The sequence below is a fragment of the Hyperoodon ampullatus genome, assembly GCF_949752795.1.
Source record: "Hyperoodon ampullatus genome assembly, chromosome: 9".
In the NCBI taxonomy this organism is placed as follows: Eukaryota; Metazoa; Chordata; class Mammalia; order Artiodactyla; family Ziphiidae; genus Hyperoodon; species Hyperoodon ampullatus.
In genome coordinates, this window is record NC_136922.1 from 97,479,735 (window position 1) to 97,507,314 (window position 27,580).

Consider the following 27,580-nt stretch of genomic DNA (forward strand, 5'->3'; position numbering starts at 1 on the left):
GTCGATGGACACTTAGGTTGCTTCCATGTCCTGGCTATTGTAAATAGAGCGGCAATGAACATTGTGGTACATGACTCTTTTTGAATTATGGTTTTCTCAGGGTATATGCCCAGTACTGGGACTGCTGGGTCATATGGTAGTTCTATTTTTAGTTTTTTAAGGAATGTCTGTACTGATTTCCATCGTGGCTGTATCAATTTACATTCCCACCGACAGTGTATAACGGTTCCCTTTTCTCCACACCCTCTCCAGCATTTATTGTTTCTAGATTTTTTGATGATGGCCATTCTGACCGGTGTGAGATGATATCTCATTGTAGTTTTGATTTGCATTTCTCTAATGATTAATGATGTTGAGCATTCTTTTGTGTGTTTGTTGGCAATCTGTATATCTTTGGAGAAATGTCTGTTTAGGTCTTCGGCCAATTTTTGGATTGGGTTGTCTTTTTGCTATTGAGCTGCATGAGCTGCTTGTAAATTTTGGAGATTAATCCTTTGTCAGTTGCTTCATTTGCAAATATTTTCTCCCAGTCTGAGGGTTGTCTTTTGGTCTTGTTTATGGTGTCCTTTGCTGTGCAAAAGCTTTTAAGTTTCATTAGGTCCCCTTTGTTTATTTTTGTTTTTATTTCCATTTCTCTAGGAGGTGGGTCCAAAAGGATCTTGCTGTGATTTATGTCATAGAGTGTTCTGCCTATGTTTTCCTCTCAGAGTTTGATAGTGTCTGGCATTACATTTAGGTCGTTAATCAATTTTGACTTTATTTTTGTGTATGGTGTTAAGGGAGTGTTCTGATTTCATTCTTTTCCATGTAGCTGTCCAGTTTTCCCATCACCACTTATTGAAGAGGCTGTCTTTTCTCCAATGTGTATTCCTGCCTCCTTTATCAGAGATAAGGTGACCATATGTCCGTGGGTTTATCTCTGGGCTTTCTATCCTGTTCCATATTTCTGTTTTTGTGCCAGTACCATACTGTCTTGATTACTGTAGCTTTTGTAGTATAGTCTGAAGTACAGGAGCCTGATTCCTCCAGCTCCGTTTTTCATTCTCAAGATTGCTTTGGCTATTCGGGGTCTTTTGTGTTTCCATACAAATTGTGAAATTTTTTGTTCTAGTTCTGTGAAAAATGCCACTGGTAGTTTGATAGGGATTGCATTGAATCTGTAGATTGCTTTGGGTAGTATAGTCATTTTCACAGTGTTGATTCTTCCAATCCAAGAATATGGTATATCTCTCCATCTATTTGTATCATCTTTAATTTCTTTCATCAGTGTCTTATAATTTTCTGCATACAGGTCTTTTGTCTCCTTAGGTAGGTTTATTCCTAGATATTTTATTCTTTTTGTTGTAATGGTAAATGGGAGTATTTTCTTAATTTCACTTTCAGATTTTTTATCATTAGTGTATAGGAATGCAAGAGATTTCTGTGCATTAACTTTGTATCCTGCTACTTTACCAAATTCATTGATTAGCTCTAGTAGTTTCCTGGTGTCATCTTTAGGATTCTCTATGTATAGTATCATGTCATCTGCAAACAGTGACAACTTTGCTTCTGCTTTTCCAATTTGGATTCCTTTTATTTCTTTTTCTTCTCTGATTGCTGTGGCTAAAACTTCCAAAACTATGTTGAATAATAGTGGTGAGAGCGGGCAACCTTGTGTTTTTCCTGATCTTAGTGGAAATGGTTTCAGTTTTTCACCATTGAGAATGATGTTGGCTGTGGGTTTGTCATATATGGCCTTTATTATGTTGAGCTAAGTTCCCTCTATGCCTACTTTCTGGAGGGTTTTTATCATAAATGTGTGTTGAATTTTGTCAAAAGCTTTCTCTGTGTCTATTGAGATGATCATGTGGTTGTTCTCCTTCAATTTTTTAATATGGTGTATCACATTGATTGATTTGCATATATTGAAGAATCCTTGTATTCCTGGGATAAACCCCACTTGATCATGGTGTATGATCCTTTTAAAGTGCTGCTGGATTCTGTTTGCTAGTATTTTGTTGAGGATTTTTGCATCTATATTCATCAGTGATATTGGTCTGTAGTTTTCTTTTTTTGTGACATCTTTGTCTCTTTTTGGTATCAGGGTGATGGTGGTCTCGTAGAATGAGTTTTGGAGTGTTCCTCCCTCTGCTATATTTTGGAATAGTTTGAGAAGGATAGGTGTTAGCTCTTCTCTAAATGTTTGATAGAATTCGCCTGTGAAGCCATCTGGTCCTGGGCTTTTGTTTGTTGGGAGATTTTAAATCACAGTTTGAATTTCAGTGCTTGTGATTGGTGTGTTCATATTTTCTATTTCTTCCTGGTTCAGTTTCGGAAGGTTCTGCATTTCTAAGCATGTGTCCATTTCTTCCAGGTTGTCCATTTTATTGGTATATAGTTGCTTTTAGTAATCTCTCATGATCCTTTGTATTTCTGCAGTGTCAGTTTTTCCTTCTCCTTTTTCATTTCTAATTCTATTGATTTGAGTTTTCTCCCTTTTTTTCTTGATGACTCTGGCTAATGGCTTATCAATTTTGTTTATCTTCTCAAACAACAAGCTTTCAGTTTTATTCATCTTTGCTCTCATTTCCTTCATTTCTTTTTCATTTATTTCTGATCTGATCTTTATGATTTCTTTCCTTCTGCTAACTTTGGGTTATTTTTGTTTTTCTTTCTCTAATTGCTTTAGGTGTAAGGTTAGGTTGTTTGAGATGTTTCTTGTTTCTAAGGTAGGATTGTATTGCTATAAACTTCCCTCTTAGTACTGCTTTTGCTGCATCCCATAGGTTTTGGGCCATTGTGTTTTCGTTGTCATTTGTTTCTAGGTATTTTTTTATTTCCTCTTTGATTTCTTCAGTGATCTTTTGGTTATTAAGTGATGTATTGTTTAGCCTCCATGTGTTTGTATGTTTTACAGATTTTTTCCTGTAATTGATATAAACTCTCATAGCGTTGTGGTCGGAAAAGATACTTGATACAATTTCAATTTTCTTAAATTTACCAAGGCTTGATTTGTGACCCAAGATATGATCTATCCTGGAGAATGTTCCATGAGCACTTGAGAATAAAGTGTATTGTGTTGTTTTTGGATAGAATGTCCTATAAATATCAATTAAGTCCATCTTGTTTAATGTATCATTTAAAGCTTGTGTTTCCTTATTTATTTTCATTTTGGTTGATCTGTCCATTGGTGAAAGTGGGGTGTTAAAGTCCCCTACTATGATTGTGTTACTGTTGATTTCCCCATTTATGGCTGATAGTATTTGCCTTATTTATTGAGGTGCTCCTATGTTGGGTGCATAAATATTTACAATTGTTATATCTTCTTCTTGGATTGATCCCTTGATCATTATATAGTGTCCTTCTTTGTCTCTTGTAATAGTCTTTGTTTTAAAGTCTATTTTGTCTGATGTGAGAATTGCTACTCCAGCTTTCCTTTGATTTCCATTTGCATGGAATATCTTTTTCCATCCCCTCACTTTCAGTCTGTATGTGTCCCTCGGTCTGAAGTGGGTCTCTTGTAGACAGCATATATACGGGTCTTGTTTTGTATCTATTCAGGCAGTCTATGTCTTTTGGTTGGAGCATTTAATCCATTTACATTTAAGGTAATTATCGATGTTTATGTTCCTATTACCATTTTCTTAATTTTTTTGGGTTTGTTATTGTAGGTCTTTTCCTTCTCTTGTGTTTCTTGCCTAGATAAGTTCTTTTAGTATTTGTTGTAAACTCGTTTGGTTGTGCTGAATTCTCTTAGCTTTTGCTTGTCTGTAAACGTTTTAATTTCTCCATCAAATCTGAATGAGATCCTTGCTGGGTAGAGTAATCTTGGTTGTAGGTTTTTCTCCTTCATCACTTTAAATATGACCTGCCACTCCCTTCCGGCTTGCAGAGTTTCTGCTGAAAGATCAGTTGTTAACCTTATGGGGATTCCCTTGTGTGTTATTTGTTGTTTTTCACTTGCTGCTTTTAATATGTTTTCTTTGTGTTTAATTTTTGACAGTTTGATTAATATGTGTCTTGGCGTGTTTCTCCTTGGATTTATCCTGTATGGGACTCTCTGTGCTTCCTGGACTTGATTAACTATTTCCTTTCCCATATTAGGGAAGTTTTCAACTATAATCTCTTCAAATATTTTCTCAGTCCCTTTCTTCTTCTCTTCTTCTTCTGGGAGCCCTATAATTCGAATGTTGGTGCATTTAATATTGTCCCTGAGGTCTCTGAGACTGTCCTCAATTCTTTTCATTCTCTTTTCTTTATTGTGCTCTGCAGTAGTTATTTCCACTATTTTATCTTCCAGGTTACTTATCCGTTCTTCTGCCTCAGTTATTCTGCTCTTGATCCCTTATAGAGATTTTAAATTTCATTTATTGTGTTGTTCATCATTGTTTGCTCTTTAGTTTTCTAGGTCCTTGTTAAACGTTTCTTTTATTTTCTCCATTCTATTTCCAAGATTTTGGATATCTTTACTATCATTATTCTGAATTATTTTCCGGGTAGACTGCCTATTTCCTGTTCATTCGTTAGGTCTGGTGGGTTTTTACCTTGCTCCTTCATCTGCTGTGTGTTTCTTTGTCTTCTCATTTTGCTTAACTTAGTGTGTTTGGGGTCTCCTTTTCGCTGGCTGCAGGTTCGTAGTTCCCATTGTTTTTAATGTTTGCCCCCAGTGGCTAAGGTTGGTTCAGTGGGTTGTGTAGGCTTCCTGGTGGAGGGGACTAGTGCCTGTGTTCTGGTGGATGAGGTTGGATCTTGTCTTTCTGGTGGGCAGGTCCACGTCTGGTGTGTGTTTTGGTGTGTCTGTGACTTTATTATGATTTTAGGCAGCCTCTCTGCTAATGGGTGGGGTTGTGTTCCTGTCTTGCCAGTTGTTTTGGCATAGGGTGTCCTGCACTGTAGCTTGCTGTCGTTGAGTGGAGCTAGGTCTTGGCGTTGAGATGGAGATCTCTGGGATATTTTCGCCGTTTGATATTATGTGGAGATGGAGGTCTGTGGTGGACCAATGTCCTGAACTTCGCTCTCCCACCTCAGAGGCACAGCCCTGATGCCTGGCTGGAGCACCAAGAGCCTGTCATCCACATGGCTCAGAATAAAAGGGAGAAAAAAAGAAAGAAAAAAAAGATAAAATAAAATAAAAGTTATTAAAATAAAAAACAAAAAATAATTATTAAGAAAAAATTTTTTAAGTATTTACAGAAGAAAGATAGAAAGAGAACAACCAAACCAAAAAAGAAATCCACCAATGATAACAAGCGCTGAAAACTATACTAAAAAAACAAACAAACAAAATGGACAGACAGAGCCCTAGGGCAAATGGTAAAAGCAAACTATACAGACAAAATCACACAAAGAAGCATATGCATACACACTCATAAAAAGAGAAAAAGGGAAAAATATATATATCGTTGCTCCCAAAGTCCACCTCCTCAATTTGGGATGGTTCGTAGTCTATTCAGGTATTCCACAGATGCAGGGTTAACTGCATCAGATACATCATGTTAACTGTGGAGATTTAATCCGCTGCTCCTGAGGCTGCTGGGAGAGATTTCCCTTTCTCTTCTTTGTTCGCACAGCTCCCGGGTCTCAGCTTTGGATTTGGACCCGCCTCTGCGTGTAGGTCGCCTGAGGGTGTCTGTTCCTGGCTCAGACAGGACGGGGTTAAAGGAGCAGCTGCTTCGGGGGCTCTGGCTCACTCAGACCGCGGGGAGGGAGGGGTACGGATGCGGGGCGTGCCTGCGGCGGCAGAGGCCAGTGTGACATTGCACCAGCTTGAGGCGCGCCATGCGTTCTTCTGGGTAAGTTGTCCCTGGATCACGGGACCCTGGCAGTGGCGGGCTGCACAGGCTCCCAGGAGGGGAGGTGTGGAGAGTGACCTGTGCTCGCACACAGGCTTCTTGGTGGCGGCAGCAGCAGCCTTAGCGTCTCATGCCCGTTTCTGGGGTCCGCGCTGATAGCCGCAGCTCACGCCCGTCTCTGGTGCTCGTTTAAGCGGCGCTCTTAATCCCCTCTCCTCGCGCACCAGGAAACAAAGAGGGAAGAAAGAGCCTCTTGCCTCTTCGGCAGCTCCAGACTTTTTCCCAGCCTTCCTCCCCGCTAACCATGGCGCACTAGCCACTTCAGGCTGTGTTCACGCCGCCAACCCCAGTCCTCTCCCTGCTCTCCGACCGAAGCCCGAGCCCCAGCTTCCAGCCCCTCCCGCCCCGGCGGGTGAGCAGACAAGCCTCTCGGGCTGGTGAGTGCTGGTCGGCACCGATCCTCTGTGCGGGAATCTGTTCACTCTGCCCTCCACACCCCTGTGGCTGCGCTCTCCTCCAGGGCTTCGAAGCTTCCCCACTCCGCCCCCCGCAGTCTCCGCCCGCGAAGGGGCTTCCTAGTGTGTGGAAACCTTTCCTCCTTCGCAGCTTCCTCCCCGAGTTGCAGGTCCCATCCGTATTCTTTGTCTCTGTGTTTTCTTTTTTCTTTTGCCCTACCCAGGTACGTGGGGAGCTTCTTGCCTTTTGGGAGGTCTGAGGTCTTCTGCCAGCGTTCAGTAGGTGTTCTGTAGGAGTTGTTCCACATGTAGATGTATTTCTGATGTATCTGTGGGGAGGAAGGTGATCTCCACGTCTTACCCTTCCACCATCTTGAAGCTCCTCTCCTTGGCCTTCATTTTATGTCTTCACATTAGCTTCTCAGGATCCAGATATCTGTTGTCAAGAAACAAAAGCAAAATTGTCCTATTTCTCAAAGGATTTGTATAAAAGTTACTAATCAGAGCAGGTATGATGCCAACACTAGACATGGAGAATAAGGAAGCTGGGTTCACGTGAGGACAGCAGCTCACATGTTTATCTTCATTGATTCCACATTCTTACTAGACAGCTCTGAGCCAAGGACCTTTCATGGTAACTGGTTGCAACTTGGTGGAAAACATAACTTGTTGAAGTTTTTTTCCCTGTTTTTTTGAAGTTTAGTAATAAATACATGTGATAACTTTTGAATTATTTTTATCCCTTAGTTTGTGAAATAACATATTTACCAAATGTGAGTTTGAGGCTACACCCCAACCTCAGCCAGGTGGTTTAATACATTGAATATCACACCTGACACTTACAAGATGCTAAACAAACTATTTAAATGAAACAAGCAAGCAAAAACAAAAATCAACCAAGAATAAATGAGAAGACCATTTTATAATAATCAAATTGGCAAAAATTAGAATGCCAGATAACATAAGGTGCTGGTGAGGTTGTGGAGAAATAGGAACCCCCCTGCACTGTGAATGGAGGTATAATTAATGCAGTTTTTATGGAGAACAACTTAATATTAGTGAAATTGCATCATGTTAATAGTCTATGTCTGTGCAGTTTCACTCCTGAGAATATATCCCACAATTACTCTTCTGGAGAGACAGGAAAAATAAATTCTCAGAAGTTTACTGCAGCATTGTTTGAACCAACAAAGAGCCGGAAATAACATGAGTGCCCAATAGTAGAGAAATAGGTAGGAAAATGTGCCATATGCAAAAAATGGAATACCATGCAGGGGGTTAGAAGTAATGAACTAGAATTAAGTATGTCTACCTTAATAAATCTCAAAATATAATGATGAGTAAAAACAGTAAGAAAAAGAAATGTAGCATAATGCCAGGTATCTTAATTAAACATATGAGTGAGTACCTGAATAGAATAAGAAAAGAAGAACCTTGCATGACTGATAATGTAATTGTGCCGCAAAGTGATTACAGCCAAGTTATCATTTTGCGTCACTCCCTGAGGCTTACTTTTTCCCTTTATCCCCTGAAATGAGTGGGAATGGGAAAGGATATAATTGTTATAGCTAATTAATATCAAATAATGATTGTTCCTTCCCTTATTACCCGGTCTTCTCATTTGAGGTCTGTGGTATCACCAATTCATATCAGAAATTATTGTCACCATTGTTTACAAATTTCTAAGATTACTTTTACCATCTTTGATGATTTCTCATAATTACGACTTCAAAATGTGGGGATGAGGGCCATATTTTCAACCTCCTTGCAGTCACATAATTCGTTCGTTAATGAAGCAATACTGTCGAACCTTGTCCCTGATTTTCCTGTCCATTCATCTTCTGCTGCATTTTCAGTGACTTCAGCACTTAAGTTGTAATATACTAACCATACTTCCCATCCTTGACTATTTCCACCTTTTTGCTTAACTAGTAGTGAGGAGATGATTTAAACTTCATGACTATCACCAACACTCCTCTAAGATAACATCTACTAAACCTTTTAACTAGTTGCCCCCTTGTGTAGCATGACTGCCTACTTACTGAAATTTCACCCATTATACTAGCCTACTTTCTGACCAGACACCTACCAACCTTTCCCAATACCAGTGCCTGGCTAAACTTCAAGTGGGTTCCTACAGATGCTTAATAATAGTTTGCTCATTTGCTGATGAAATCTCCACAGTTTCCCTGTCCACCAGCCTTCTTCTATTTTTCTTAAGCTTACTTCTGCTCACTTTATTCTGAAACAGATATTTCTTATTGATTATTGCCACTATTGCTCTGTCTAATTCCACCATCCCCACTATATAATAGCTTAGAAAAGTTCCTGGAATACAGTAAACGCTCAGTAAATATGTCCTGCTGTTCTTCCTACCACCACTCCTACCATCTACTGCTATTCAGTCTCCTAGGGCCACCATACATCAAACGATTATTATACATTAAGCCTAGTGCCAAGGATTTTGCGTATGTTGTCTCACTTAATTTAATACATTTTTACTGAGAACACTGAAACCGTTCAAGAACAATCTTTAGGCTGTTCAAAATTGAGCTCCTTAAAATGTGAGCCTTCCTCTTATCCTTTTTATCTCAGAAAAAGAGATGTGTTCCTCCTCTCCAAGGCCAACACTTCAATATGTATTTCATTCTCAATCCTTGCCTATCACTCCCAAGACCATGTGTTCTTGTTTTCTGACTGTAGATTCTTTAGTCTCTCTCTTTCCACTGGCTCCTTTCTCAGACTTCAAATATGCTCAGGTCTGCCTAACTCGACTTGAAAATCCCCAAGTTTGAACTGATTTCTGTATAAGATTCTATTATATTTTTCTCCTTCAGTTTTCACTATCTTAACACCTCTTCTTGCCTGAATTCTATGTTCCTAGAACCCACCTCTATTATTTCTGAACTAATCATGGTTGGTAATGATTTCCTAGTTACCAAACCCTCTTCTAAATTCTTAGTCTCATAGATTTTTCTAGTGCATTTGCCCCTTTGACCACCGTATCCTTAAAACTCTTCTTTGGTTTGTATTACAGGACAGATTCTTGATTCTCGCATACCTTTCTGTGCACATTTCCTGGCTCTCCTTGCCTCTTTAAGGCCAGATGGTGAGCATCATATGAGGGTACCACCTGAGGGATGTTGGAAACAGAGCATGCACAGAAGGTCAGGGTTGAGGCAGCAGCAGAGTCATTATTCACACTGTTGCAGAGAAACCAAGAGGACACAAGAAGGTAGAGAAAGCCAGAAGGTTCATATTCCTGGCGCCAATTGATAGCTGAGATAGCTGCAGTTGTAGGTGAAATATTATGAAAGTCTGGGCATAGTTTGTCAGAGGGTTTACAAAAACTGACGGAGCAGGAGAAAGGAAGCGCAGAAGGTGTGCAGGGAGCAGTTGGTTGCAGGCGTGCAGGGGACAGGGAAGTAGGTTGGTTGGTGGGCAGAAGAACAGATGGAAAGCAAAAAAAAAAAAAAAAAAAGGATAAAGAGAAGGAGTTCTGGCACCATTTACTTACCTCCTCCTAGTGAAGTTAATCTTGGCTTGACCTTGCTCAGAGGCCTGGGGGTAATTACAGCATGAAGCAGCAGACTGGGTGATCGTGAGAGCAAGGTGAAGACCTGGGCTGCTCTGATGATTGGCAGTGGAAAGAGTAGAACCTGGCAGAGGTACAGATACAATAAGCAAGGCACTCGGACCATCATCATCCTTCCTCTCCAGTAAACCTCAGCCGTCCACACACTTTATAGCTTTTTATTGTAGAAAGTTTCATATATACATAAAAATAGAATAGTACAATAAGCCTTCATGTGTGTATTATCCAGTTCAGCAGTTATCAACATTTTGCCAATCCTGTTTAATCTATCTTTGCCCCACACCCTTTGGGTATTTGCTTTTGCTGCAGTGTTTTAAAGCAAATCCAGAGCATCCTGTTATTTCACACACAGATAATTTAGTGCACTCATTTGTTTTGTATCTAAGCACCTGCACACACTCGTGCATTTTCTGCTCTGGAACAATTATTCATGTAGCTCTTCAGTTATGATATTTGAGTACCAGGTGAGTCTTAAGAAGGAGTAGTAGCCTAGAAGCCCAGCGGGTTCTGCAAATGGATGTAATAAGGACTCTGGAACTAGTATCTTCTGTCTCCTTTAAATTTTGTGGCTTTAAGAGGCCCCACTAAGGACTAGACCTTATTCCTTAAATTAAAGCAGGTTATTCCTTTCTTAAGCAGTCTTTAAAGTTGAAATTTGTATTTTGGGTAAAAAGGATTTTGTTATTTGAAAGTCTCTGAGCTAGTCTGATAAGCAACGTTAGAGTCATCATTATAATCAACCTAAGTTATAGAGCAACTAACTCTGGGAGATAAATAAGTACTAGAGATAAATGAGCCAAACTATCAGGAGAGATATGAAGGAATATAAAGCATAATTAACAACACAGGACTGCATACAGTGCCTCCAATAATAGCAGTACAAAATAGCAGTACAAAAATAGGTGTGCTCAGTAATTATAGTGAACTAACTATAAATCAGCAATCAGAACATATAATTTAATAAAGGATTTTTTTTTCTAACATGTGAATTTACTTACCTTAGAGATCTCTTCAGAAAAATCACATTTCATGCTATGTTTGAATCATCTTCATTTAGAAGAATAAATCACATAAGCCCAGGGCCATGTGGACAATCTGGGACGAGTGAGCTGAGCATTCAACAGGCCTAAGGTAGTTAGAGAAGGGTAGTGTTGAGCTCAAAGGTGGGCTTGATCTTACTTGGTCAGGAGCCAGTTTAAAGGCCAGGAGGGATTTGTAGAGGGTACTAGTGGAAGGTAAGTTCAGAAAAGGATGTGGACCTGAGGAGGTAGATGTCATAAACTGTGTTTTGTGGAACATTAGTGCCAAGCAGATGTTCCTAAGTTTTCATTGAAAAAAGTGTTCTTTTCAAGTGCATTTTGAAACGCCAATTTAAAAAAAGTTTCCGGTCTTGATCACATATTCAGGCTCTTAGCTAATGTTCATGTAAATGGGGAAGAGATGATAGTAGGTAGCATTTCTTTCTTTCCTTTTTTAAAATGAAGTGTCTATTATCCAAAGAGCACGTGTTTCTCAACACATGGTCTGGGAAACACCAAGGTAAGGAATTGATCTTATCTTAAAGGATATGAAGAGTCATGGAAAGTTTTTCTGCAGGAGACGAAGTGACATGTCACCAGGATTAATCTGGTGTGGTTTTTTTTTTTTTTTTTTTTTTTTTTTTTTTTTTTTTTTTTTTTTTTTTTTTTTTTTTTTTTTTTTTTTTTTTTTGCGGTACGCGGGCCTCTCACTGCCGTGGTCTCTCCCGTTGCGGAGCACAGGCTCCGGACGCGCAGGCTCAGCGGCCATGGCTCACGGGCCCAGCCGCTCCGCGGCATATGGGATCCTCCCAAACCGGGGCACGAACCCGTATCCCCTGCATCGGCAGGCGGACTCTCAACCACTGCGCCACCAGGGAGGCCCTGGTGTGGTTTTAAGATGGAATGAAAAGGGAGAAAATGGCGACAAAGAGAACACTACAGTAATAGTTGAAAGGTGAAGTCATGAGGGCCTGGATTTGAGCAGTGGGTGTGTGAATAAAAGAGAAGGTTCACATACGGGAGAACCTTCAGGTTCAATAGATAACTGAATGAGAAAGGTGAGGGCAAGGGATAAGTCAAGTGTTATTCAGAGTTTTTGAGTGTAGGCAAAATTTGTGACCATTGACAGAAATGGAGGCATACGCAGAGAGAGAGCTAGTGAGCTGGAAAGGATGCTGAGGTCAGAACAGGACTCACTGAGCTGCACATGGCCATTCAGGTGATGATGCACAACAGCTGCTGATGTGGGTGTAAAGTTCAGGAGAGGGAGGGCAGGGAAGGACATGGAAGCTTGGAAATTTTTGTGGCTGGATTTTGAGTGATGGAAGCCTGGTGGTAGTAAAAGTCCATGCATATTTTATAGGCAGTGTGGTACCCCAGAAAGGATAGACTCTGTCTGGAGTTAGAAAATCTGGTTTCTAGTTCTATCTCTGGCACTTTGCAACTTTGGACAAATTATTTACCTTTCCTGAACCTCGATAGATAGAGAGATAGACGATAGATAGATGATAGATAGGTGATAGATAGATATACAATAAAAATGTCTGTCTCGAAGGATTGTTGTGAAGGTTGACTTAGATAATGTTTGTACAGTATAAACTGTAAAGGGCGGTACCAATATTAGTTACTGCTTTGAGTGTTAGAGAGAGTTAGCAAACTAAAATGTAAACTCTAGATTCAGAGATCAGTCCCAGAGTAAGTGGGCAGTGAGTAAAGACCATTATAGTTCATGTCTACACAAGTGCCAGGGGCTTCCCTGGTGGCGCAGTGGTTAAGAATCCACCTGCCAATGCAGGGGACACGGGTTTGAGCCCTGGTCCGGGAAGATCCCACATGCCGCAGAGCAACTAAGCCCATGCACCACAACTACTAAAGCCCCCGTGCCTAGAGCCCGTGCTCCGCAACAAGAGAAGCCACCGCAATGAGAATCCCGCACACGGCAGTGAGGAGTAGTCCCCGCTCGCCGCGCCGCAACTAGAGAAAGCCCGCGCGCAGCAACAAAGACCCAACACAGCCACACACACACACACAAAGTGCCAGGATCTGAGGAACTGAACTGGTATGGGGGAGGTAACGTAGGGTAAGAGTGGGCAAATAGTTTGTAACAAGGAATTCTGTTAGCAATTATTAGAGATCTACGCATTGGGAATCTGGGGCAGGTGGGGGCCAGCCCCTGGGTGCGCTATATGAGGGAAGAAATCTAAGCAGCAGGCCTGGGGTGGAAGATAAGGACACCCACTCCCTTGGAATGCCAAGAGCACAGCATTAGCAAGAGCAAGGCAGGCAACAGTCAGAATTGGTCTCAGAGTTTGGAGCAGAGAATACTTAAAGGGGTCCTTCAGTAATAAAAATACAACAATAATAATGAACTCTCCAGCACTTACTGTGTGCCAGCCTCCAGTATAAGCTCTCCTCATACTGACTGAATCATTTGGTCCTTAGAGACAACCCTAGGCTTATCAGTCTTTTGCAGATGGGGAAACTGAAGCCCAGAGCAGTGAAGTGACTTGCCCAGGTTCACACTGCTGGTAAGTAGCAGGGTCAGGATTCGCAGGGAGCGGGCTGGCTTCAGATTCTGCCCTTTACCTTGGGCCACAGTTCTCGTGTTAGAAGGGAGAGGAGGTTTCCTAAAGGGTGGATAATCCATTCAACAACCCACATCCCAGGGTCTGGAGATTTTTACTGTTAATCCCTGTTCTTTATACCTCTGTACTCTCCGTCTCCTCTCCACCATTAATTAGTGTATTCACAGTCACTGTATTAGTCCTGTGACAAAGGGTGGTGGCTTTTCTTAGTCTACTGCATTCTCTATTATGGAGGCAGAGCAGTGCGGGGCGGGCCCAGGGCTCGGAGAAGGCTGGGTTTGAGGCTGACCCCACTCTGTGTGGCTGTGTGCCCTTGGCTGTTACTTAAATCCTCCAAGCCCTGGTTTTTTCATCTGTTGCTTTAGACTAGTATTGTGTGTGAGGATTCCACGTACAGGCTTTGGAATCACACACTTTGAATCCTGACTTGGCCTCTTATTAGCTGTGTGCTCTTGGGAAAATGATGGACTTTTCTGTTTCTCTGTTTCCCCATGTATAATATTGGGATAATAGCAATCATACCTGTGCCAGAGAGCTGTTCTGAGGATTTAATAGAATATTAGCCCGATACCTGAGGCTGTCAGTGTTCTCTATATGCCAATTTATAGGGTTACAGAGAGGGTGCAAAGTGCTCATTCTGTGCAGTGCTGAGTACAGTACATGGCACAGAGTGAGTCCTCACTGGACCTCATATGTTATTATCTCCTTGTTTATCCTAATGCTTTTACCACAGAACAACAGCAGTGCACGGTCCTCATTCTTTTCCTTGAGGACTGACCCTCTGTGTGTTCTCAGGGGATGTATCTCTTGAATGTAGATGGCCTCTAGGTAGGATTGAGTCTAAAATTCAGTCTTGTTACTGATTCCAAAATACAGAGAGAAATTTTTGTCTTCGACTACTGGCCGCAGGGCAACATCTTCCCAGCTCCTTTCCGTGGTCTCACCTGGAGCACTCTCCTGCACTCTGTAGCTCTCTGAAGGCTGCGCAGCAGGGCCCTTAGCCCTCCAGAAGAGCCCTCACAAGGCATGGCTCTGTGGCTTCAGGAGTGAGGGCTGGCAAGTCTGCTACCTCTGCTTGCTTTTGGCTACATGACTCCTTGTAAGCTTACTTCATGAGTCTTACCACATACCCTACCTCATCCTCAAGCTCCTGGCAGGAAAAAGCACTTCTGTTTTAGTTGGAGTTTTATTTTTATCAAAGTTAAAAAATAATTATGTAAGACTGAAAACAGTATTTCCCCTCCTCTGACCCTGTCTGCCTCTGACTTCTGCTCCTCAGTGTCTTAATCTATTATTGGTTGATTTTTTTTTTTTTTTTTTAGTTTTATGTATTTCTCAACTTTCTATTGTGGAAGATGGGAATTTGGCTTTCTGACACTCCTCCCCAACACAAACACAAGACAAACACACATACTTCCTTTCCCCATAGAATAATTACATTATTATCTTGGTATAGAACAATATTCACTGTATCCATTATTGTAATTATGTTAAGAGTATTCATGGATGAGCCGTAGATTACGCTATTATCACCAATTATTAAATTTCCTTTCTTGTAAAACTTTCATTTCCCCTAGAGTTAATAATCACCTCGTTTTTTTTTTTGTTTGCTTAGCTTTCTATGCAGCTATTACTACTTCACCCCAGAGCACTGAGCCAATAGTGTAAAGCTCTGAGTACATTTAAACGTATCAGCAATATGTCAGTTTCACCAATGTCATGGAGGTGTCCCCCCCGGGTGCAAAACTACTGCTCCACGTGGCTGGCTGGTCTTTGCTCGCTGTACACCTGTCTTCCTGGCACTGATCGCCCTTTATGCACATCCTGGAGGTTACCTTCACTTTCTCTGGGGTCCCTGTTTCCTGGATGCCCAATTTTTCTCTCTCTCATTTATTCCCTTATTTGTTGGAAACTATCCCCCTAGAAACTTCCTTAATAGAAGGAATATGCGAAAATAAAGTTGTTGTTGTCTTTAACATCTGTTAATGTCTATCTGTCCACACAATGGAGTCATACTTTGGATGGGTGTAAGATTTTGTGCTGAAAATCATTATTCCTCAGAATTGTGAAGGATCATTCTATTGTTTCTGGCCTCCAGTGTTGCTTTTGAGAAGTCCAATCCCATTCTGAATCTCAACCCTTTTCATATAACCTATTTCCCTCTTTCTCTCTGAAAACATTTTGTGTCCTCTCTTTGTCCAGAATAACCTGACATATCATGGCACTGTGCCTGTGGGTGGGCCATTTTAAAAATGAATCCTGAGTACTTCGGTGGGTTCATTCAGTCTTGAAACTCAAGACTTTCGTTTCTAGGAATACTCATTTATTATGTTTTAGATAATATTCTTCACTTTCTTTGTTCTTTCTTTTTGGAACTTCTATTCAGGAACCTTCTGGACCACTCCTCTTTCTTTTTTTTCAAGTACGATTTTTCTCTAGTTTTTTCCTCTATGTCTTTTTCTTTACTTATATAAGGGAGATTTTCTTGAATATCTTCCTAAACTTTCATTGAATTTTTCATTTCTACTGTCAAAGTTCTGATTTTAAAGAGCATTTCATTCTCTGTTCTTTCTTTTTTGTGTGTGATATGATGTTCTATTTGTTTTCACTTGAAAGATGGAATATCTTTTGTAATTTGTCTGGGGAGATGCATTATATATATTTTGTAATAATTTTCTTTCTCCTGAGAATTTTTTGTGTGCATATTTTCTCTCATATTAGAGGTTTTTAAAATGACTGGTGCTTCCTAGCTTTCTGTCATATTTATGAGTCAATAAAACTGTTTAGAAGCACAATATGTACAGACAATTCTTGCTGATTGGTAGGCTTCAGCAATTGAGTGGTGCCTCCGCTACTTCGACGGGGGACCTCTCAATGTCACGATCATAAATTTCTTCTACTGACTTGTCAGTATACTCGGAAAGAAATGCACTTATCTCTAGCTGGTAGGGTATAAGTCTGGCTGCCAACATCTCGGGTGAAAGGGGTTTGAGGGTGAAATGGGGAAGAAGCCTCACCCAGTGTCTCTAAACTACCCCTGTTCTCGGATGTGTATGGAGTCCCTGAGTGCAGAGTTCCTCTAGTTCAACCTCTTCATCTTCACCTGGGGTGGAATAGGGGCAGCTCACTGACTGTATGGATCTAACTGCTTTTGTGCAGACTTTTTAACCAGATCTTATTTCTTCAGCTTTCAAATCCCGACTCCTCCCCAATTCCAGAGACTTTCTAGTAATCTGCAGCATAAATCTAGCCTTTAAGTACTACTATATTTCCAGCTTTGGTTTCTGTTTCCCTTGATCCTCTAAGTTGGTTACCCATCCATCTGTTTTGCAAAGACTAAAATTGTGTTGCTCTCATCACCACTCCTATTTTCTTGATCCCCTTGAAGATTTACACCTTTTGTAATTCCTTAATTGTCATTTTAGTGAGGTATGAGAGGAAGAAGAGGTAAATCTCATGCATAAATGGAAGTTTCTTGAGAAGCACTTTCACCATCTTCTGCAGGGCATGTGTAGTTACCAAGCATGGAAGATAGTTTTGTTTTTGTTTTTGTTTTTTTCATTTATTTTCCTTCCTGACAGCAGCCAGATTTGGTTTTAGGATTTAATTCCTTCATAGTCAGATGAAACAATAACCACTGGTTCTGTTCTCTCCTAGTCAGGGGCTGGTCATGTGGCCCATGCTGAGCCAGACTGATTCTTTCCCTTAAGATTTCAATCTTCAGAAGATGTAAGACAAGTCTGAAGATATTTGCCATTCATCCATCCCATCCATGGCATCCTAACTAGATTTCTTCTTCTGTTAGACAATTTCTGGTTTTCTTGCCTTCTAGATTTCAGAAATGACTGCTGACTTTAAAAAATACACAATGTGAGAGTTTCTAGTTAAGTTTTATTTGGGGCAAAATGAGTAATATAGCCTGGGAGACAGCATTTCAGATAGCTCTGAACAACTGCTCCAAAGAGGTGGGGGGAAGGTCAGTATATATATGTGATTTTGGTGAAGGGGGAGTACACGCAATCAAGCACATATTTTTTGCAGAAGGTGTTTGCTAGTCACGAGGAGCAGTCATCACCATGAAAGATTTTAGCGCTTTTCTAGATATGAGGAGATGCAAGAATTGGGATCATAAAATGGGCCCCTGAAAATATCTAACTATCTGAAGACCTGTTCTGCCAGTTTTTCCCAGAGGTGCCTCATTTCTGCTCTCCACCCTGAACTCCTTTCAGGGGTGTTGAAAACCAGCAGCTCCAGCAGCACATGATTTAATCCTTGTAGAAGTAGATGGCAAGTGCCAGTTTGTAGTTGACACGACTTTTATTACTATTGGTTTCAAATCTGATTCTATGGGCTTCCAGTCAATTTTATTAGCTTCTGATAATGTTTCAGTAATTTCACACTTGATTTTGTCATTACTCTAACGCTGTGTAAAAGTTGCCATAACTTTGATTTGGTGAGAAGCTGCTTCATTACCCAACCCTGCACATTTCCAACTCACTAAATTTTCTCTAAATTCTTGCAAACTGACCAGTTCTTTCCTCAGTTCAGCTCTTTTAGGTAGCACCTTAATAATGTAGCTAGTAGCAGCTCATCTTTCAACATTCTTCTACAAAACATCTTTGCTTAATGCTATAATTTTGTTAGTGACAGTTTCTGTCTTACAAGTTATCACAGTCACAATTTATGCCAAATGTCTTGCCTCTATATAATACACATCGGCATTTTTTCCAGCTTCCACCAACAGTCTCCTTAGAGCCTAAAGCTAATGCCACATATTCCAAGTTTTTGTTATGGCAGTACCCCACATCTGTGTTTCAATTTGTGTTTCAGTCAGCTATTGCTATGTAACAGACAACCACAAATCTCAATGTTATATGACAAGATTATGCAGTCTTCATCAAGTTCCCTTTACATCCTTGTGAAAAATAAATTGATCATTTATGTGTGAGTCTATATCTGAATTCTACTCTTTTACATTGATTTATGTGTCTGTCCTTCCACCAACACTACACTGTCTTGATTAATGCAGTTTTATAGTATGCCTTGATATAAGGTAGTCCTCCAGGTTTGTCTTTTTCAAAATTGTTTCAGCCCTTGCAGTTCTTTTGATTTTATTCCATGTAAATTTTAGAACCACCTTCTCAGTTTGTACAAAAAATATCCCACTGTAACATTAGAATTGCATTGAATCTATAAAACAGTTGATGGGGAATTGACATCATAGCAACATCAAGACTTTCAACTCATGAACAAGGTAAATCTATTTGTTTAGGTCTGATTTCTTTCACCACTTTTTTGGAGTTTTCAGTACACAGATCATAAACGTATTTTGCTAAAATTTTTGTGTTACAATGCACCAAATTATTTTGTATTTTTTGGTGTTCTTACAATGTTACTGTTTGCAATTTTCCAGTTTCCATGGTTAATATATAGAATATATACAGAAACATGATTGATTTTATGCTATAAGTAAATTGAACTTATATTGGCCTAATATCCATTGACCTTGCTAAACTTATCTTCTAGCTCTGTTAGCTTCCTTGTAAATTCTTTGGGATTTTCTCAATATACAACCACGTCATCTGTGAAGAGAAACATTTTTATTTCTTCCATTCCAAACAGTATGTCTTCATGTCTTCAAGTCTCTTATTTATCTCTACTTATTGCAATGAGTAGAACTTCCAGTATGATGTCAAATAAGAGTGGTGAGAGTGGACCTCCTAGCCTTGTTCCTGTTCTTAGGGGTAAAACATTCGATCTTTCACCATTAACTATGATGTTAGCAGGCCATTTTGTAGATGTTCTTCCTTAGTTTTAAGAATTTCCATTCTGTTATTAACTCCCTGAGAGGTTTTTTTTTTTTGTAAATAGATGCTGAATTCTGTCAAATGATTTTCTGCATCTCTTGGAATGAGCATATGGTTTTTTCCTTCTTTTGTGTACTGATGTGAATTAATTCAGTTAACTTTGGAATGTTCAGCTATCCTTGCATGCTGAGATAAACCTCACTTCATCATGATGCCTTTTTTTACATATTGTTGGTTTGCAATTGCTAGTATTTTATTGAAGAGTTTTGGATCTATTGTTGTGACGGATATTTGGTCTGTAGTTTTCTAGTAATATCTGTTTTTAATATCAAGTAATGCCAGCCTCATAAAATGAGTTGGATAGCATTCCCTCCTTTTTTATTTTCTGGAAAAAATTTGTGTAGAATTGGTATTATTTTTTGAAATGTTTGAGAAAACTTGATGGTACAGCAATCTGGCCCGAAGAGCTCTTCTTGGAAGGTTTTTAAACCACGTATTCTATTTTTAAAATACATATTAGATTATTGAATCTATATATTTCTTCTTCATATCCATTTCATCTTTATAGTTATAAATGTCTGTAGGATCTGCAATGATGTCCCCTCCTTTGTTCCTCTAATTGGTAATTTATATCTTTTCTCTTTTTTTTATCTTTGTCGATATAGCTAGTCATTTAATAATTTTTAATTTTTTTCCAAAGGACCAGCTCTTTGGTTCATTGATTCTTTTAATGTTTTTCCATTTTTTTTATCTGTTGCTATTTATATTATTTCCTGGGAATTCTGGAACAATTTCCATGAATCAACACTCTAGGTCACTGTGTTTAAAACTTAAAATAAATTGTGACTTATAAGAAGTACTCTTTACATCATATCTTGATATGTGTACAAAAAGCCTACATACAGGGCTTCCCTGGTGGCTCAGTGGTTGAGAGTCCGCCTGCCGATGCAGGGGACACGGGTTCGTACCCCGGCCTGGGAAGATCCCACATGCTGCGGAGCAGCTGGGCCCGTGAGCCATGGCCGCTGAGCCTGCGCGTCCAGAGCTTGTGCTCCACAATGGAAGAGGCCACAACAGTGAGAGGCCCGCGTACTGCAAAAAAAAAAAAGCCTACATACATATAATTAAAACAAACTTTCTTGTATTACATGTGATAAATTTCATTTTCCCCTAATTTAATTCCATTTGGTTCCAACCTGGCTATATTCTCTTTTGTTAAGAAAAATCTGTTCACAACCTGCTAACTATATTCACTGACCACTAATGGTTAGTGATCTACAATTTGAGAAACTTTGCTGAGGATTATTCTGTTAACAGGTCATATATACCACACTTTGTGAAACTGGTTACTATTTCTTGATCCATGTCATTGATAAAAATAAAAAACAAGATAGGATACATTATCTAGTCCAACAGCATATCGCTAGAAATCTATTGACAGGTTGAAACAGAGCCATTAATGAATATATTGATACTTTGCATGTGGTGGTTTATATATCCATTGGACAAACACTGAACCCAGGTATCAATTTAGGTAATGTGAATACAGCAGTGAATAAAGCAGTTCTTTACCTATGATATTTCTATCTTAGTGGGTAAAGTAGTTAATAAACAGAATGTATAAATAAGTATGTCAAGTGATAATAAATGCAATGACGAAAAGTAAAGCAGGATAAACGAGAAAGACATGGGATGATGCCATGCTATTTTATTTGTCAGGATTAGTGACTATTTCTCTTAAAAGAGAAATGAAGAAATGAGAAATAGCTGGGGAATGAGTATTCCAAATGGGGGAAAGAGCAAGTGCAAAGGCCCTGAGGCAGGATCAAGGAGCTAGAGAGGAGAACATTGGGGGAGGAGAGTGGTAGAGATGGGAGCAGAGAGGTCGTAGAGTCCAGGCCATGGACTGCTTTACAGGCCTCGGCAATGACTGGATTTTACTCAGAGAAAGGGGAAGCTACTGAAGTGCTTTTGCAGCTGAGTTACATGATCTTATAGACTTACATGCTAAAAGACTCAGACTGCTGTGGGGAGAGTAGAACACAGGGAAGTAAGATGGGGCAAAGGAAGGTGTTGCAAAGGTCCAGGCAAAAGGGGGTGGTGACTTGCGTTAGGGAGATAACAACAAAGATAGTGAGAAGTGATGAATTCTGCTTCTATCTAGTAGGTAAGGCTGAACATACCTGCTGATAAATTGTATGGGGGTTCAAAAGAAGGGAAAAAGCCAACCCCCAGTCCCTATCATTCCATTTTATGTATTTTTGTAACATTAGTTACCATTTATAATTACACTATGTATTTTTTATTTCTCGTTTATTGTCTTCCTTAACCCATAGATTAGGTATTGCATGAGATTAGAAGCCTTGTCTATCTGTTCACAGCCATATTCCAGCACCTAGAAGAGTGCCTGGCGCTAAAGATGCTCATTACATATTTGCTTGTATGAACGAGTGAAAGGAAGGGAATTTGAATCCATATTGAGTCCTAAATATATTTTGGCCTTTTCACCTCTAATTTCACTTCTACGAATCTATTTTGAGGAAATCTTCACAAATACAAAGACTTATCCCCATAGACACTCATCAGAGCAACTGATGCTAATAGTGGAAAATCAAACACATCCTAATTGTTCAACAAGAAGAAAATCTGGGGCGCTTCCCAAAGGTTTAAGGAAGACTTTGGCCACTTTCAGGGCAGGACAGTGGATGGCAGGAAACAGCTCTCTCTGCCAGGGCTTTAGCACCAGAGCCCAGCAGACCCATGGGCAGAGGACCATGCCAGCTGGATGGCACGGTGATGTTAGTTCACTTCAAATCATGCATTCTAATCACAACTCTTAAAATCTCAAGGGTTTAATTTTAAAAGTTTTACAGCAGGCTTTGAGCCAGTTCCTGGGGCCTCATTATTGTCAGCTGTCTTCACCATGGGCCTGTGTGGAGGGACTTAGGGGGAAGGAGAGAAGTAACTAAGGGAGGAGAAGTGTACATATAGAAAAACACGAGGGAAAGTGAGTGCAGAGCTTCAGTTAAAACCCAGCTGGGCCATTTGCATCAGTGAGTCTAACTCTGAGAAGGAAAAGGTAGTCTTAGGAAATGCTGTGGGAATATGGGTTTGCTTGGCCCCTTGGAGGTAACACTTCCCATAGACATTGTAGTATAGCTCATGGCAGGAACTCGGCATCTTCCTGTGGGAACTCATGCTGCTGTGCTCAAACTTGACACACTGGCATGTACAATTTTACTAATTAATGAAAACTACACTTATTCTGAGTGCTGAGTGCTGGGGAAAATAAATGAGATATAACCCCATTTTTTCCTCACCAAAGAAAGAATCCTTTTTTAAAAAATTGCACACAAGAGTTCTAGTATCCAATCTTCAGTATATTTATTCCCAAATCAAAGAATTTCTGAGCTGAAAGGTAATCTGAGCTATTTTGCCTCTTTATTTTACAAATAAGGAAAATGGTGTCCAGAGAGTACCTCAAGGTAGTAGAGAAAAGAAGAGAATGCTTTGTTTTCTGACCCTTATTTCAGCTCTCTCTCCATGATTCTGTACTGTTTTCTCATTTTTAATGGATTTACTTACTCAACAAATATTTACTGAAAATTTATATGCAATGCGCTGGTTAGCCATTGGGGAAAGATAAAAAGGAAATGAATTATGTTTTCCAGGGATGTGTACTCTGCATGTACATGTTCTTGTACTCATTCTTTCTCTCTTCCCTCTGCCTAACTCTAAGACCAATTTCAGGTGCCCGAGATTTTGATCATTGGGAGCCAAATGCAGGACCTAATGCAAAGGAGAAAATGTAGTTACTATTTGGGCTTCCAAAGACTCTTAAGATTTGGGTGGAATTCTTGGAGGAAGAGGCTGTGAGTTTGGCCTGGGGATCCTACAGTTATGGGTATATCTAGTGTAGCACTCAGGGATCTTGGCTGGATAGCAACAGAAAAGAAAGCCTTGGCTAAATTTTGCAGGAAGGAAATTTACTAGAAGTAATTTGGGTAATTCTCGTAACTAATGTTATGTATGGAGAACTGGGCCTGAATACCCTAGGCACCAAGATCTAGATGTTTGGAAGTGCAGCAAAAATTATGCCACAGGAAGAGTTTGGTTGACATGTGGCTGCTGTGGTCACTGGTCACTGGATGCCACCAACAGAATTAATTCCATACTTTACTCTCCCCGTGTGTCATCTGTTTGGTATTCAGTGTCCCATTGGACATGACTGACTACTCTAGCTACAGGGTTGAGGGGAAATATATACGTATCTGGCATTTTTAGCACGTGTGTTGTGAAGAGGAACCTTGTCTTACACGGTGACTTGGACTATTTGAGAAGACCCCAAACAAAATGAGGGTCCAAATGCTGAGCAGCCAAAAAAGAAAAAAACCCAAAACTCTAAAAAGTCTGTTTAAAATTGAATATAATTGAGTTGAGACCAAATAGGCAATCTGTATAAATTTAGTCAGGTTTCCACTTTTTTGTCCATAGAAGGTTTCTAGGTATGAATTAATAAATCTTTTGTCAATATAGGTTTATCCTAGATACCCAAAGATACATTGGGAAGTAAGGTGCTATGATTGGGGGAAAGCTCCCAGATATTTTACTATAATGAAAATAATCTCTGAGCTAATTAGATATCTGTAAAAGAAAAAAATATCTTTTACACATTAGTCTCTTAAACGTCAAGCATATAACAAAATTCAAATCCAGTTGAATTAATAGAAAATCACTTTGGCTGACTTATGGATCATGTTCTATCTAGTCTCTTTCCTTTTACTTGAGAACTACTTCATAATTTCCTATAAAACTAAATTTAATTTACTTCCCCCCCTTTCAAGCACGTGTCAAAATTTCTCGCTCCAGGGCTTCCCAGGTGGCGCAGTGGTTGAGGGTCCGCCTGCCGATGCAGGGGACACGGGTTCGTGACCCGGTCTGGGAAGATCCCACATGCCGCGGAGCGGCTGGGCCCGTGAGGCATGGCTGCTGAGCCTGTGCGTCTGGAGCCTGTGCTCTGCAACGGGAGAGGCCACAACAGTGAGAGGCCCGCGTACCGCTAAAAAAAAAAAAAAAAAAATCTCTCGCTCCATACTGGATTATTGACATCTTCATTGTAGAAATATTCTCTAGTATTTCATTATCTTTAAAAACAAACTTCTCTCTTAGTCCTTTATCCCTCTAGCTATCACCCTTTTTCTTTGCTTCCTTACCAAGAAAATGTGTCAAAAGTGTTTCGAATATGGGTTGTCTCAAATCCCTCACCTCCCATTCTCCTCGACCTGTTTTCTGACTCAGCCACCACCCACAAGGACCGCCCCAAAATTGTGTCTCCACACTTGTTTTACGCGACTTTTTCATGAGCATTCAACAACATGAGCTGTTGACATCTCCCCCCTCATTTGCTATAAAAAAATATTTTCTTCTCCACAGTTCTGTGATACTGTAATAAATTTGGGCTTTCTTCTTATCTCACCAAGCTAGTCTTTCCCAATCTCATTTGCTTTCATTTAAATAGTGGCTTGCAGCATACTAGTGTTCTTCTTCTTAAGGAATTCAGTGTGGCCTAAAGCTTTGAATACCATCTATATTCTAATGAGTTCTAAATTTATATCTTCAGACTGGACCTCTGCTCTGAAGTCTAGACTCATCTATCAAACTGCCTATCTAATAACTCCTCTTAATTTTGTACTCCAAACCTCTAAAGTCTAGACTCATATATCAAACTATTTCATGTTGTCTCTTAATCCCATACTGTCATTTCCCATTATCTCAGTTAAAGGTATGAAAAACAATGAGGGCTCATTTGCAGCAACATGGATGGACCTAGATATTTCCATACTAAGTGAAGTAAACCAGACGGAGAAAGACAAATATATGATATCACTTTCATGTGGAATCTTAAAAGAAAAAGATACAAATGAACTTCTTTCCAAAACAGACATGGAAAGCAAGCTTATGGTTACCAAAGCAGAAAGGGGGGTGGGGGAGGGATACATTAGGAGGTTGGGATTTATATATATATATACACACGACCATATATAAAACAGGTAACCAACAAGGACCTACTCTGTTGCACGGGGAACTATACTCAATATTCTGTAATGACCTACAAGGGAAAAGGACCTGAAAAAGAATCTATCCGTCTATCTATCTATCTATCATCTACCTATCATCTATCTATCTCTAAATTGGTGTGCAGTATACTTGAAACTAACACGATATTGTAAATCAACTGTATTTCAACAAAAAATTAAAACAAACCAAAAAACCCCACTGAGGGTTCAAGCCAAGAGCCTAGGTGTCATCCTCCATCTCTCTTTACCTGTCCCCATCACGTCCACTTCATCAGCTGTCTATTATATACAATCCCAAAATATAGAGGGTCATATTTTCTGAAAATAATGACTATTTTCCCCTTCCTTTCCAGTCTGTTTTTCTTGTCCAAATGCATTAATAAAGACCTCCAAGGATATGCTGAAGGTAACACTAAGAGTGAACGTTCTTTTCATATTCTTGAGTGTAATGTGAGTGCTTCTACTTTTTAACTACTGAGTATAATGCTTGCTAAAGGTTTCTGGTACATACACTACTTGTTATAGGAAGTTTCTACTTCACTGTCTCACAAAATGTTTAATCATGACTGTGTCTTGAATTTTTCAAACTATTTTTTGTCAAGATTGTAAAGTTTTTCTCTTATGATCTGTAAATTCAGCCAACGTATTAGGTATACTATAAATGCATCATCCTTGCATTCTTGAAATTTATCTGTTCCCCCAAGCTACCTTCTCTGGATTTGGAGAATTCCTGTGGTCACTTCTGCTCTGTAAAGCACTTTGCACTGAGCAGGTTCTTGTTTTTCTTTTACCATGTGATAGCACCTCCCTGGATCTTTTAGGGGGAGGCTGCCTTCTGGCTTTCCAATGCTGTGTTAGAATTTTAGAAAAGATCTGGTCTTTCTAGTAATCTAGGGCCAGGGGTTGAAAGAGGCTGGAGCCTGTGCTTAGTGTGCCATCTTGAGGACAGACTGGAAAGGACTGGATTACTTTGGTTGATGATATAAAAAGATTTGGGGATCATCCTGACTTAGAGGAACGCCCTTGATCCAGAATTTAACGACATATAGCAGGACTAGGGGGAGTGATAATTCAGAGAAAAGAAAAACCTCTCCAAAATTAATGTTGGCCGAAGTTCAAGTGAAGAGAGAAAAGAAACAGGTATGCGAAGAAGTGAAGACAGAGACCATAAAATGTCAAGACCTAAGGAATTTATTTAAAAAATGATTACATCCCTTGAAAGTTTAGATCTTCATTCACCACAAAAATTTTTCTAAAAACAAACATTCTCATAAGTACTGAATCTTGAATATATGAGTGGTTGGGAGGACACCAATGGAAAGTTCCCACTCATGCAGTCTGACCACAAATATGACCAAAATTTTTGTAGCCGGGTATGAGGTGTAAAAAAATAGAGGAAAGGCTAAAATCATATTACTGCTTCCTTCTAGAGTAATGGAAGAATTTCTTTGAATTTCAGTAAATATCATAGGGCTCTATAAGATATTCATTGTGGACAGGCGTTGGGAGTCCTTAATCAGTCTTGTCAGCCAACAAATACCTATCTGTAAAAAACTTTCGATGCGTCAGGAACTGTGCTATTTATTGGGGATAAAGTCTGAGACATATAGACGGCAGCCTTGCCTTCATGAAATGTGCAGTTTGGTGAGGGAAGAGAACATTAAACACACATTAAATGTGAATGTGATGAGAAGTATTGAATGAAGCATGGGTGGTGTGGCTGCAGGTAAGCAGCGTGCATGGTCAGAACACAGCTGGGCATGGCGTTTCCTCTAAAAAATGACTTTTAGATTGAGACCCAAAAGAGAAGACAAAGAACCATTGTCAGCCTTTCCGACCAGACTCCTGTCTTTCCAAAGCTGGAAAAAAAAAAAAACCCAAATTCTTTGTCTAGCCTCTCTGTCCAGAGGTACCTTTAAAAACAAGAGTGTATGGTTTCAGAATCATGGAATTCTAGAGGCGAAGGCTTTGGTGACTGTTGGTTATCTTTACCATCAGTGGAAAACTGGCTTGTGTTACCACTGTCTCAACTCATGTTATACTGCAGCTGCCCACTGTGAGTAGAGGAGAGAGATGTGAAAGCAGGAGGGTCTATCCCAGGTAAGTCGTTCCTGAGAAAAGGCAGGAGTCACATTGCTCCAATAGCAAACTGGAGAGGACTTAAAAAGGGGAAAAATTTTATTTGGACATTTCTGATGACAGGTAACAGGAACGCAGCTCAAACTGGTAGAAGCAAAAGGAAGCAATTTATTGATTCAAGGAACAGAAGAG

The 27,580-nt window shown here is 39.9% G+C and overlaps 1 protein-coding gene across 1 annotated transcript in view; it reads right to left on the reverse strand.

Moving 5' to 3' along the window:
• Positions 1-13,487, reverse strand: part of LOC307058428 (olfactory receptor 10AC1-like) — a gene marked incomplete at both ends in the record, with an annotated part of 28,379 nt that extends 14,892 nt beyond the window's left edge. The window contains 3 exons of the mRNA XM_079711870.1: positions 9,288-9,429; positions 9,744-9,885; positions 13,352-13,487. Of these exons, the coding sequence (XP_079567996.1) occupies positions 9,288-9,429; positions 9,744-9,885; positions 13,352-13,487 (420 nt within the window). The remainder of the gene's footprint in view (positions 1-9,287; positions 9,430-9,743; positions 9,886-13,351) is intronic.
• Between the last annotated feature and the right edge of the window lie 14,093 nt (positions 13,488-27,580).